This window comes from Chiloscyllium punctatum, chromosome 7 (genome assembly GCF_047496795.1).
Source record: "Chiloscyllium punctatum isolate Juve2018m chromosome 7, sChiPun1.3, whole genome shotgun sequence".
In the NCBI taxonomy this organism is placed as follows: Eukaryota; Metazoa; Chordata; class Chondrichthyes; order Orectolobiformes; family Hemiscylliidae; genus Chiloscyllium; species Chiloscyllium punctatum.
In genome coordinates, this window is record NC_092745.1 from 60,833,076 (window position 1) to 60,846,449 (window position 13,374).

A 13,374-nucleotide genomic window follows, 5' to 3' on the forward strand; every position below is an offset into this window, starting at 1 on the left:
TGATAGGTCAAGGAGGAGAGGGTGGAGTGGATAGGTGGAAAAGAAGATAGGCAGGTCGGACAAGTCTGGACAAGTCAAGGAGACAGTTACTGAGCTGGAAGTTTCAAACTAGGATGACGTGGGGGAAGGGGAAATGAGGAAGCTGTTGAAGTCCACATTGATGCCCTGGGGTTGAAGTGTTCCGAGGCGGAAGATGAGGCGTTCTTCCTCCAGGCGTCTGGTGGTGAGGGAGCGGCGGTGAAGGAGGCCCAGGACTTCCATGTCCTCGGCAGAGTGGGAGGGGGAGTTGAAATGTTGGGCCACGGGGCGGTTTGGTTGATTGGTGCGGGTGTCTCGGAGATGTTCCCTAAAGCGCTCTGCTAGGAGGCGCCCAGTCTCCCCAATGTAGAGGAGACCACATCGGGAGCAACGGATACAATAAATGATATTAGTGGATTTGCAGGTGAAACTTTGATGGATGTAGAAGGCTCCTTTAGGGCCTTGGATAGAGGTGAGGGAGGAGGTGTGGGCACAGGTTTTACAGTTCCTGCGGTGGCAGGGGAAAGTGCCAGAATGGGAGGGTGGGTCGTAGGGGGGTGTTGACCTGACCAGGTAGTCACGGAGGGAATGGTCTTTGCGGAAGGCGGAAAGGGGTGGGGAGGGAAATATATCCCTGGTGGTGGGGTCTTTTTGGAGGTGGCGGAAATGTCGGTGGATGATTTGGTTGATGCGAAGGTTTATAGGGTGGAAGGTGAGCACCAGGGACGTTCTGTCCTTGTTACGGTTGGAGGGGTGGGGTCCCACTTCCTGCAGACCAAAGGCGTAGCCATGGGCACATGTATGGGCCCCAGCTATGCCTGTCTCTTTGTTGGCTATGCAGAACAGTTGATCTTCCGTAATTACACCGGCACCACTCCCCACCTCTTCCTCCGCTACATTGATGACTGCATTGGCGCCACCTCGTGCTCCCGCGAGGAGGTTGAGCAATTCATCAACTTCACCAACACATTCCACCCTGACCTTAAATTTACCTGGACCATCTCTGACACCTCGCTCCCCTTCCTGGACCTCTCCATCTCCATTAGTGACGACCGACTTGACACTGACATTTTTTACAAACCCACCGACTCCCATAGCTACCTGGATTACACCTCTTCCCACCCTATCTATTGCAAAAATGCCATCCCGTATTCCCAATTTCTCCGCCTCTGCCGTATCTGCTCCCAGGAGGACCAGTTCCACCATAGAACACACCAGATGGCCTCCTTCTTTAGAGACCGCAATTTCCCTTCCCACGTGGTTAAAGATGCCCTCCAACGCATCTCGTCCACATCCCGCACCTCCGCCCTCAGACCCCACCCCTCCAACCGTAACAAGGACAGAACGCCCCTGGTGCTCACCTTCCACCCTACAAACCTTCGCATCAACCATATCATCTACCGACATTTCCGCCACCTCCAAAAAGACCCCACCACCAGGGATATATTTCCCTCCCCACCCCTTTCCGCCTTCCTCAAAGACCGTTCCCTCCGTGACTACCTGGTCAGGTCAACACCCCCCTACGACCCACCCTCCCATTCTGGCACTTTCCCCTGCCACCGCAGGAACTGTAAAACCTGTGCCCACACCTCCTCCCTCACCTCTATCCAAGGCCCTAAAGAAGCCTTCTACATCCATCAAAGTTTCACCTGCAAATCCACTAATATCATTTATTGTATCCGTTGCTCCCGATGTGGTCTCCTCTACATTGGGGAGACTGGGCGCCTCCTAGCAGAGCGCTTTAGGGAACATCTCCGAGACACCCGCACCAATCAACCAAACCGCCCCGTGGCCCAACATTTCAACTCCCCCTCCCACTCTGCCGAGGACATGGAAGTCCTGGGCCTCCTTCACCGCCGCTCCCTCACCACCAGACGCCTGGAGGAAGAACGCCTCATCTTCCGCCTCGGAACACTTCAACCCCAGGGCATCAATGTGGACTTCAACAGCTTCCTCATTTCCCCTTCCCCCACGTCATCCTAGTTTGAAACTTCCAGCTCAGTAACTGTCTCCTTGACTTGTCCAGACTTGTCCAACCTGCCTATCTTCTTTTCCACCTATCCACTCCACCCTCTCCTCCTTGACCTATCACCTTCATCCCCTCCCCGACTCACCCATTGTACTCTATGCTACTCTCTCCCCACCCCCACCCTCCTCTAGCTTATCTCTCCATGCTTCAGGCTCACTGCCTTTATTCCTGATGAAGGGCTTTTGCCCGAAACGTCAATTTCGCTGCTCGTTGGATGCTGCCTGAACTGCTGTGCTCTTCCAGCACCACTAATCCAAGTTCATGATTGAGTCAGTTTTAAAAAATGTTTGTTTAAAAACGTACATAGAACCAAACCAAGATCCAGGCTAATCCAATATTTAATATGGAATTTACTTAGAAGAGCAGCCATTTTCGGTTTTGAACTATATTAAAGTCTGACTGGGAACATCCATTGTGTGTAAGATCTGAGATTTCAGAAGATCTGAGATCTCCAGGCCCTACACTCAGCTGAACTACTATGAACAGCATGTGGGAGTTGAATTTTCTCTGACATTGGAAGTTACACAGGGCTGACCATAAATCCTTTTGTTTTACTGAAAAGGAATTGGCTCTGTAAACTGCTCCACCCACTGAGTTCATTACAAAGGCAATATTCAACTTCACAAGCCACCATAGCTGTTGAACACAACTTCTTATTCCAAACAATCAAGACTTCAATTGAGAGTTGCCACCTGCAACATCCTAACACATGACATGAATTTCACCTTCATAAATATATTTTATCCTCAGCTCCATTTCAATCTTGTACATATTTACCAAGTAATTTTATTACTTGTACTTAAGTAACAAACAACAATATTTTCCAATAAACTCACTTTCATCTTAAGACTAAAACTTTTTTAGAATTGAATCACTCATAAATTAAACAGAGGTTATGCACACATACATACATATTATCTGAAGAACCACTTTGAGGAAATGCCTTGTGTATGCTTGTGACAACTGGTGCTTTGTGTCTGGTATTGTACACATTGCAAAATGAGCCAATGCCAAATAGGGGAACCTTGATTATCCGAACAGATGAGCGGGCATTATTTCATTTGGATAATCAATTATTCAATTAATCAATTAAATGCCTTTCCCCTGGGGCTCGGAGTTTTTAAAAGTCTGCCCCCCCAATCAGGAGACTGCAGCAGCACACAGCGCATGAGACCCCGCCCGTGACCAACACCACCCCCACTCGCTCCTCAACCGTCCAAAACCTCCCCCCGCTCCCCCCCAACCATCCAACACCTGCCCCCACCCCCTCAAAACCACCCACGCTCCCCAACCGTCCAACACCACCCTCCCGCCTCAGAAATCCATCCAACACTGCTCCCAGCCTCCCAACCCCGTCCAACACTGCCCCCCCACCTCCCCACCACCGCCCCCCCCGTCACCCCCGTCTCCCCACCCCCCCACACCCCCACCCCCACCCCCAACCCCCGTCCCCTCTCCCGGGCAGCTGGACTGGACACCAACAATAAGATAGCTGCTGCTGCTGCCTTTGTGGGGTAAGTCTCCAAATAGCGCGCACATGTGCACACACAGCCACACAGACAACTTACTGACAGGTTCCACCTCTGCCCTGTACAGGACAATGTTGGTCAGATTATCTGTGGAAGGATGGGGGGTGGGGGCGTTTAGGGTACACCCCTCTGTAGAACTCCAGGGAAAGTGTGGGGAGAGCAAGAGAGAGAGCGAGAGAGCAGGTCAGTCACTTGGAGACGGTGCCTGTTTAATCGCTGTAAACAAAAGACACGACCACTGTTGGAAACACGTCTTTGATGTAACATTTCTATCCTTCAGATAATCCGATTTTCGGATAATTGGTATTCGGATAATCAAGGTTCCTCTGTATACTAAAAGCCGAGATACAGTCTGCTTTTAAAAGAGCCAAAGTTTGAACTGGACAGAAATTGGAAGTTGAAAGGAAGTAAGAGTCAAAATTGTTTGCAACCAAAACAGCTGTTAACTTTGTTTATAAAAATACTAACAATAATAATTAAGATGGCAATTCTTCACGTGCAAGATTCTATCAGTCAAGAAGGTTTAAATTTTCAGATAAGAGGAGTTGAAGGGTCTGTTCCTGTGCTGTTCCAGGAGGGTGAAACATAAACATGGAACAATTAAATACTATTGTTAAGCACGCAAGATTTCAAATTTTAAATAAGACAAACAGACAGGAGTTCTTGAAAACTTTGGCTGAGTACTTTGAATTCACTCCAGAGTCAAAACAAGCAGCAGAAGCCGAATCAGAAACAGACCAGGTTCTTTAGTACAAATAGAATGGAAAGAACTGAACATTGAACTGGAGTTGTCAAGCCAAAACGGAGTCACAGAATTGCTACAGTGCAGAAGGAGGCTTTTTGGCCTATTGAGTCTGCTCTGGTTTCATTACCTATTGTCAATTTTCAACCTTTTCCCCATATCCCTACGTACTATTTCTATTGAAATGACATGCAGTGCTCTCTTATATGACTCAACTGAATCCACAACATTTCCAGGACATGTATTCCAATCTTTGCTGTATGAAAAATTTTTTGTCCCATCATCCTTGCTTTGTTTGCACATCACTTTAAGACTATGCTCTTGCTCTGTCTTTCTTTTACAAGCTGAAACACTTCTCCCATTTACTCTATTGAGTCTGCTCATGAATTTGAAACCTCTGTCAAATCTCCTTTCAGCCCTCTTCTTTCCAAGAGAACAGTCCCAACAATCCCAACTATCCTCATAACTGATATTTCTCACTCCTGGAATCATTGTTGTAAATCACTTCCGCACTCTCTCCAACGTATTCACACCTTTTCCGTAACGTGGCACCCATTACACAACTGTACACAACACTCCAGCTGAGAACTAGGGAAAGTTGAACATCATCTCCTTGCTCTTATACTCTCTATGCCACTTTTAATAAAGCCGAGAACACTGCATGCTTTATTAACTTCTCTCTCCATTTATCCAGCCATTTTCAGTGATCCGTGCACATATACACCTAGATCCCCCTGCTCCTGCAACCCCTTTAGAATTGTAACCCCTATTTAATATTGTCTTTCAAAATTCTTTCTGATGAAAGCGCATTGCCTCACAGTTCTTTGCACTGAGCCTCACGTAGCACCGGCCCACCCACTCTACCAACTTGTCAATGTTCTTGGAGTTCCACATTGCCTCCCTCACAATTTAGAGCTTGTCGAAGTTTATTGCCGGAAAGCAGAGTCAAAGTTTCAAACTCTGAAAGAAAAGAGGAGAGTAGTAGCTTTTTATTTGTCATTTCTACTATATACAACTTATACACCAAAAATGAGACAGCATTCCTCCTGAACTGAGGGTGCTACATGGACAGCACAAACTACACAATCGTATACGGCATAAAACGCATAAGAAGTTCAAAAAACACAAGTTGCAGTGTAATAGAAGAATGATAAATAATAGAAATTTTTCTAGCAGCAATTCAGAGCAGTGCAAAGAATTTCAGATGGGAAAGAGTCCGATCATACTGTGTTAAGGAGCCTGATGGCTTTGGGGAAGAAAGTGTCACAGAGTCTGACTGTGAGAGACCGAATGCTCTGATATCTTCTGTCAGATGGCAGGAGTGAGAAGAGTTTAAGTGAAGGGTGTGTGGGGTCTTCCACAATGCTCTTAGCCTTTCGGATGCAGCGTGTGGTGTAAATGTCTGTAATGGAGGCAAGAGACACCACAATGATCTTCTCAGCTGTCCTCACTATCCGTTGTAGGGTCTTACAATGTGAGATGGTGCAATTCCCGAACCAGGGAGTCATGTAGCAGCTCAGGGTACTCTCAATGAACCCTCTGTAGAATGTAGTGGGTGGTGGGTGGGCTTTCCTCAGCCTGTGCAGAAAGTAGAGCAGAACAGACAAGAAAGAGAGAGAAAGGGATTTGCACCGATAAAAGCTAGAATTGGAGCTGCAAGTGAAGAGAGATAGACGTGAAAGGCAGTTGGAAGGGGGAGATGTGAATTCCTTCTTTACTACTTTCAAAGGAATCTCTGTAAAAGTATCTGGAGTTTGAAAGAAGTAAACAAATCATGGTCATCTAATAGGTGTGGTCTTTAAGAATTTAAAAGATTGACAAAATGCAAATACAGGAGCAGGAATGGACTACTTAGTCCCTTCAGTCATACAATTCTAGATTATGATTGATCATCTACCTCAATGTCAATTTCCTGCATTTCCATATCCCTTGATGTCAGTAGGATCTAGAAATCCATTGATCTCTGTCTTGAACATATTGCCTCCACTGTCTTTTAGGGTAGAGAATTCTAAAGATTCAGTGTCGTCTGAGGGAAGAAATGCCTCTTCATCTCATTCCTAAATAGCCAACCCTTTATTGAGTTCCCTGGTTCCAGACTGTCAGCCAGGAACATAAAGGGCTGAATCATACATTTTTTGGCTAAGCCCAAGTAATGCCAGCTTTACCAGGCGGCTTTACTAAGTTGCCTCACTAGCTCCAACGGGATCTGCCACAATCGATTCCAGCACTATCCTTCACACACTGTTTGCAGAACAACTTGCCACTCAGTGGGTAGCCACCAAAATACCAACATCCCTTGCAATTCCACCACCTTTAAAAGAACATTATTCATCCAAATGAGTACAGGCGCTCAGAAGCTGCTCTACTCAGTCAAGGATGTTTCCAGAAGATGTCAGGGAAGGAGAAGATGAAGCGACAATTTTCCAACAGGGACCCAAAGGTCCTCGTTGAAGGGGTGGTGCGAAGAAGAATCTTCTTCCTGGAGGACTGGCAGGGGAGGCCATGGCACCTGTCTCTGGCAGCCTGATCACAAAGGTCATTGACATCTGTACAGAGCAGAAGAATGGCAGCAGTACCATAAGGTCAATAACATTCTCTGCTGCACCAGCACAAGTGCCACACTCTTCTCTCCTCACTCACTCCATTTGTGCTATTCCATCTATCCCGATTAAGGCTAATGTTCTGCCACTTTCACTGCTGTCCGCAACATCTTCTCTCACTTGTTCTCCCACACCACTAATCCAGCAGGCCCTCTGTGCTGCCTACTCAGTCTATCAGAACTCCTCATTACTTTACCGCCACCTTCACCAGCACTAACAGTTGTACTGTCACTTGCATCTCACGTAAAACCACCCTTATTACAGAAGATAATCCATAATAGGGCAGAAAGGATGGATGAAATACACCATGCAAGAGAATTGTGGCCCATACAGAAGACCGGGACTTCTCCTGCATTGACATAGGACATGCATGTTTCCACTGCAACTCCCACCTTAACCCTGCTATCAGTGTCACCCATTGCACGTGGACTTCTAACCATTTGCTGCAACTCCTCCTCTCTTTTTTGTCTTGCAGGTACTGCCAACATGTCCACCATCTCCACGATGAGATAGCTGGCTCCCCCGACAGCCACGATCTGACCTCTGAGAACAAGAGCTCGAAGGCCTCAAAGAGAACATTGTCAACGCGGTCTTTTGTACTCCCAACCAGCGTAGACACCGACATTTCAGAGTGATCACTAGGCTTAGGAAGAGCTGAACCATAATCCATAAACAGGTGAGCACCTCACCAGTGATAGTTCTGCGGGGGGGGCGGCGGCTGCGGCTGGGAGGGCGGGGCGGCTTTGGAGGGGGGGCAGGCAGGGGCTCACGCACGGTGCGCTACCAACTAGTCTCCTGAACGGGGAGCAGGCTTCACAGAAAATTAATTAAATAAATAATCAATTATCTGAAATAAATAGTGCCTGCCCATCGCATTCAGATAATTGAAATTCCCCAGTAATAGGTTTAAGTCTGGGAAATGTTCAGAATATGCTTCCAAATAAAAAGCAGCAACCAAGTATGTATATGTCTGTCAGATTCATTCTTCATTCTTTTCAGCTCTGAATGATAAAAAAGCTACTGATAGAAAGTTCAGTAAATTTCTAAACTCTGGAAAAAAAATGGGAATCTTCCAATAAAACCTAATGGGAAGATGCAATGCATCAACTATCTGTGCATGTCCTTGGAGAAAAAAAAATTGTATATTTATTCTCTTCTGTTTCCACAAATCCTTTCTGTAAAAAAAAACTTCAGTTCCTGAAAGGTCACAAAAATGTAGTTAAAATTTTACAAATTTCTAATGTACTGCGATTTCCTTCTAAAAATTAATAGAAAGGGAACTTTAAAGTCATCTGACTTTTCTTGTGGATTCAATTATGGTTAGAACCACACTGCACTTATCTCCAGAAGGATTGAAGATTTTTGAAATTTAATAAGTATTTCAATAGGGTTGAATAAAAACTCAATTGCAGTGAATTCCCTGAAAGTATGACTAGTTCTTTATTACTTCACCAAACCTGTGAAGATTGCGAACCATTCAAGTTAATGGCAAAGATAGTTAATTAAAAAAAACTACTTCAGCTAAAATTAATAGATGGGAATATGCCCAAACCTGGGCTAAACCAATAACTGATTTGGTTTAAACCAATAACTGATCTGGACACATGGCCTGACAGTTTAGGATAGCAACCACAGGGAATTTTGAATGTCTGGCTGGGAACAGATATTTTATGTAGAGATCTCAGGAGAACTTGTGAAGACGACTCCATCCATTCTTCTGAGTTAAGCATCCCATGAGAGTTGGATTTTCTTCTTGACACCAGAAATTACAGAAGAAGGTACTCAGAAAACCAGGCAGTTTTCAAATATTTGTGCCAGTAGAACCACTAAAGAAAAGGTACCTCACTCGACACTGAAAATGCCCCACCTAAGGAGTCCAAAGGCATACTCTTGAGTTTTTGACTTGGGAAGCCATCTCAGCTCCTGAATACAACTTTTGAATTTCACCCCCACTTCAGAAAACTAATACTCCAACTGTAAGCAATGAGCCTGAACAATATCTTAATGGAGTGAACTGAATTTCATAACTTAGTTTTATTCTCATCTTCATTTCATCATGTATTTAGTTAGTAATTTATTAGTTTTATTTGCAACAGTATTTTGTATTAAACTAATCTTTAACTTTTTCATGATTGAAGCCTTGTTTTTCATTAAAGTCACTCACAAACCAAAATGGGCTATACATTCACACTCAAACTCTTAGCTCACTGACAAATTTGAGGCAGTGCCTTGCATGTTATGCATTAATAGTTAAATTCCTATTTCTCTTTAATTATTTAGATGGATCAAACACAATGCATTTATCAACAATGAACATAAGTTCAGAAACCACATGTTCCAATATTGAGCTAAAAATAGAGCTTAATCCATTTAAATACTAAATAGAAACAGGAATTTAACTACTTGTAAAGAATATGAAAAGTTAAAAGATAGGAAGGGAAATTGATTACATTATGGCTGAAATCAGGTGGTCAAAAATGAACTAAGTGACTACCAAAAAAATGGGTTAAGAGGTTTCCAGTTCTGCCAATCATTAAGTGAGCAACCCAAAAATTAATATTCCCTATTAGAAATATTTATGTATCAACTTATGCTTTAATTTACTTTAATCAATTCATAAACGTTATTGCTAAAAGCTGGATTGGAAAATTGTCATTAAAAAAAAACAAACGTTTGTGTTGAAGAAGATGCATATAATGGCACATGTTTGGAATTGTTATTAATATAACACTAAAGTATTCTCCATTATTTCAGATGCTTTCAAGAAGAATTAAAAAGTTTGATAATGTTGATTCATATCATCTTCTGATCTTGATGAAAGTTCTAAAAGTAACAAACTTAACTAAGGAAGGAGGAAAAGTAAAACTGTTTCCATGAAGAATAAACATATATAGCTTCAGAAGATAATCATAAATATGTAAGAGGTATTATCGTACAATGGTAAAAAACTGAAGCAAATATCATTGCATTCAAAACTCAATCATAAAGTTCAATTACCTTGAAATTGTAAATCATCTGCAGCTGCCATTTACTTGATTGACAGAACAATGAAATGATCAACTCAAAGACTTTTTGTCTGAAAAATAAAATAGTTCCAGTCCAATAACAAATGACATCACATTCAAATCCTTATAAAATTTACCTGTAACACAAAGCATGGGAATATTTTGATATCAAATGTCCAAATCAATATGCATCAAAATCCAAAAGAAACATCACAAATTTTAAGTTAATACAAACATTGTTAGATAATTGGGCGGCACGGTGGCACAGTGGTTAGCACTGCTGCCTCACAGCGCCAGAGACCTGGGTTCAATTCCTGCCTCAGGCGACTAACTGTGTGGAGTTTGCACATTCTCCCCGTGTCTGCGTGGGTTTCCTCCGGGTGCTCCGGTTTCCTCCCACAGTCCAAAGATGTGCAGGTCAGGTGAATTGGCCATGCTAAATTGCCCGTAGTGTTAGGTAAGGGGTAGATGTAGGGGCATGGGTGGGTTGCGCTTCGGCGGGGCGGTGTGGACTTGTTGGGCCGAAGGGCCTGTTTCCACATTGTAAGTAATCTAATCTAATCTTAAAAAAAAATTGGCAAAAGTATACAAATGGGTTTACATTTTAACATACAGTATCGCTCCTATACAGTGTACAAGCTAATATTAATTTAGATGTACAGAAGTCTTGTTGGTATCATGATAACTAAAGAGATTAAGCACTCTTATACAATAGCATGGGTAATTTTCAACATTGGTTCCCCAAAGATGATTTAGGCTCAACTGAATTGATCAAAACATCCCTTGTTCTAACCTTTCATGGTGTCAGGTTAACCAATCTGACAGCAGAGTGATGTTATGATTCTTTTTATCACCTCTAGTTTGGGGAAAGGTAAATGTTTCCACCAGTGACCCTTACTAGAACTGTATGTGTCTGAGATAGTAGATGAAATAAAGGTGCAACTGAGCTGTGATGTCTTGATTGTCAAATAGCTTTCCAATCTGAATTTATACCTCAATCACACGATGAGCAAAATCCTGGATCAGTCATGAACGCAAGTGGAACCAATGGGATTGTACTCCGGGCTAATGAGTCAAGACCCTTTCGAAAGCAAGGAAAATTAAGGTACTATTCAATACAAGAGGCCACCAGAATCTATCTATTCTAAGTTGATTACATTTTCCTATACCTTTTGAAACATTACTCTGGTTGGTGCTACGACAATGACATAATAATTATAGGACATAAAAGTTTGGCTTAGATTTTTAATGGAAAAATAATATTAAGTTAGACTTCCAATCTACTAAAACATAATAGTTAGTTAAGATTTAAGGGAAGTCTGTAATGTAACTGATACCTGCTTATTTTTGGTATTGTTGCTCTGCTTATATCTGACAAATTATAGTATCTTCCATGGAGAAGCTATCCTTTCATGATGTGCAGAGTCATGATTTGAAGGTTAGAATGTTAAGTTACTTAAGGCAGGATGATAAATCAACAATATGCTATGAACAACAGCAGAGGGTGTTTTTTTGATACTACTGCAGATTGTCTCCTCATCAAGTCCATTGGTTTCAAATTATTAGCTCCACTGGGATGACCTGATCTTGAATGTACCTTAAAACTGATGGCCCTATCCCTGGGAAGTTACAAATTATTAGCTGTGTGTAGATAGCACCCTATCCAGATGCATCATAGCTTGGTATAGCAATTGCTCTTCTCAAAACTGCACAAAATTACAGAAAGTTCCCTCCACTGACTCCATCTACACTTTCCACAACCTTGGGAAAGCAGCCCACCCAGTTATATTCTCTTCCACTGGGCAGAAGATATGAAGGTTTGAAAACATATATCAGATTTATGAACGGACCTCTCATATATTAGAGATGTGCTTTCTCTGTAGCTGTAACACCTATATTATGCATTGTGTTCCCCGAGATATAGTATGATTTGTCTGGTTAGCACACAAAATACCAGTTATCACTGTATCCCAGTACATAGAACACAGAACACAGAACATTACAGCGCAGTACATGTGACAATAATTTTTTTTTTAAAAAGGCATTGCTGTTGGGAGAACCGAATTTTGAGGGAATTAACAATAGTCAATACTGGAGAAACTTGGCAGGTCTGGAAGCATCTGTGGTGACTGAAACAGAGGTAACGTTTCAAGTCTGATAGGACTCTTCCACAGTAGCTACCAGACTTGTGGTGTTACTCCAGCATTTTGGCAAAAATATTTTTAAATGTCAGATTTCCAAGCAGCGTAGCATTTAGCTCTTGGTAGACAAGCAGGAAGTTTGAAGAACACAGCATGCCAGGCAGCATCAGGAGGTGGAGAAGTCAACATTTCAGGTGTAGCCCTTCTTCAGGGCTGGGGATGAGTGTAAGGGGAGCTGCAGATAACAAGTGGGGGTGGGGGCAGGATGGTGAGGTGGAGATAGGTGAACACAGGCAAAAGTGAGGACTGCAGATGCTGGAAATCAGAGTCGAGATCAGAGTGGTGCCGGAAAAGCACAGGTCAGGCAGCATCCGAGGAGCAGGAAAATTGACGTTTCGGGCAAAAGCCCTTCATCAGGAAGGTAGAGGGCACGACATGGTTGGTTGATAGAAGGCATGAATCTGGTTGATAGTTGGAAAGCAGGATCAATGAGAGGAAAGGAAGGGAGAAAGTCGGGTGATAGGGAAGGAGGTTATTTGAAATTGGCGAACTCAGTGTTGAGTCCTCTGGCCTGTGGGCTGCCCAGGCGGAAGATGAGATGCTGTTCCCCCGATTTACGATTTGGTTCCTTGTGGCAAATGAGGATGGTCATGTCGGAAAGGGAGTGGGAAGGGGAAGTCAAACAGCCCTTACGGATTTTAAAGGAGCGGTTACTACGGTGATAATTTACTCACTTTCCCTGTTTATAATCATGGGAAGGGTAAGGTTCCACTGTGTTGACATGAGGGGGCACACCCAGACCACCCCCACCCCAGTGTTTACATCGGCCGTTTAAATCCGGATCCAGGATGAGGGACCTAGTCCGGATCGGATTCGGAGCCACACTGACCTTTCTTAAAGCCACTGTCAGTCCCCACCGATAGATTTTTTAAAGACCCTCTCCATCACTCTCTGCTGATTCATTTAATGTTTACTGTTGCTTTAACTTGATCACTGGAAGCTGACGGTTCGACTACAAATGTATAATGTGTACAGTTTTACTCACTTCAGTTGTGTTTGGAACTCCACTCAATACATTGCCTTTATTTTTGTTTTCTCTGGATCGGATGATTTTCAGTTTTCATCTCTTTTACACCCGAGGAGGCCCTCCCCGGCGACGTTTACACCTACAGAGGAAATGATGTAATTTGAGGGTCTGACTGTCAAGAGGAGGCGGCGCAGGCGCAACAAGTGGAGCTGGGGGGGGGGGGGAGCAGACGCGCAGGCGCAGCAAGTGGAGAGAGGGAGAGCGCAAACTCGCGCAAACGCAG

The 13,374-nt window shown here is 43.6% G+C and overlaps 1 protein-coding gene across 1 annotated transcript in view; it reads right to left on the minus strand.

Moving 5' to 3' along the window:
* yipf1 (Yip1 domain family, member 1) overlaps positions 1 to 13,282 on the minus strand; it is a 34,608-nt gene extending 21,326 nt beyond the window's left edge. Inside the window, exons 1-2 of the mRNA XM_072573725.1 lie at positions 13,110 to 13,282; positions 9,916 to 9,994 (exon numbers count right to left, since the gene is read on the minus strand). Coding sequence (XP_072429826.1) covers positions 9,916 to 9,946 — 31 coding nt within the window. The 5' untranslated portion in view covers positions 9,947 to 9,994; positions 13,110 to 13,282. The remainder of the gene's footprint in view (positions 1 to 9,915; positions 9,995 to 13,109) is intronic.
* Between the last annotated feature and the right edge of the window lie 92 nt (positions 13,283 to 13,374).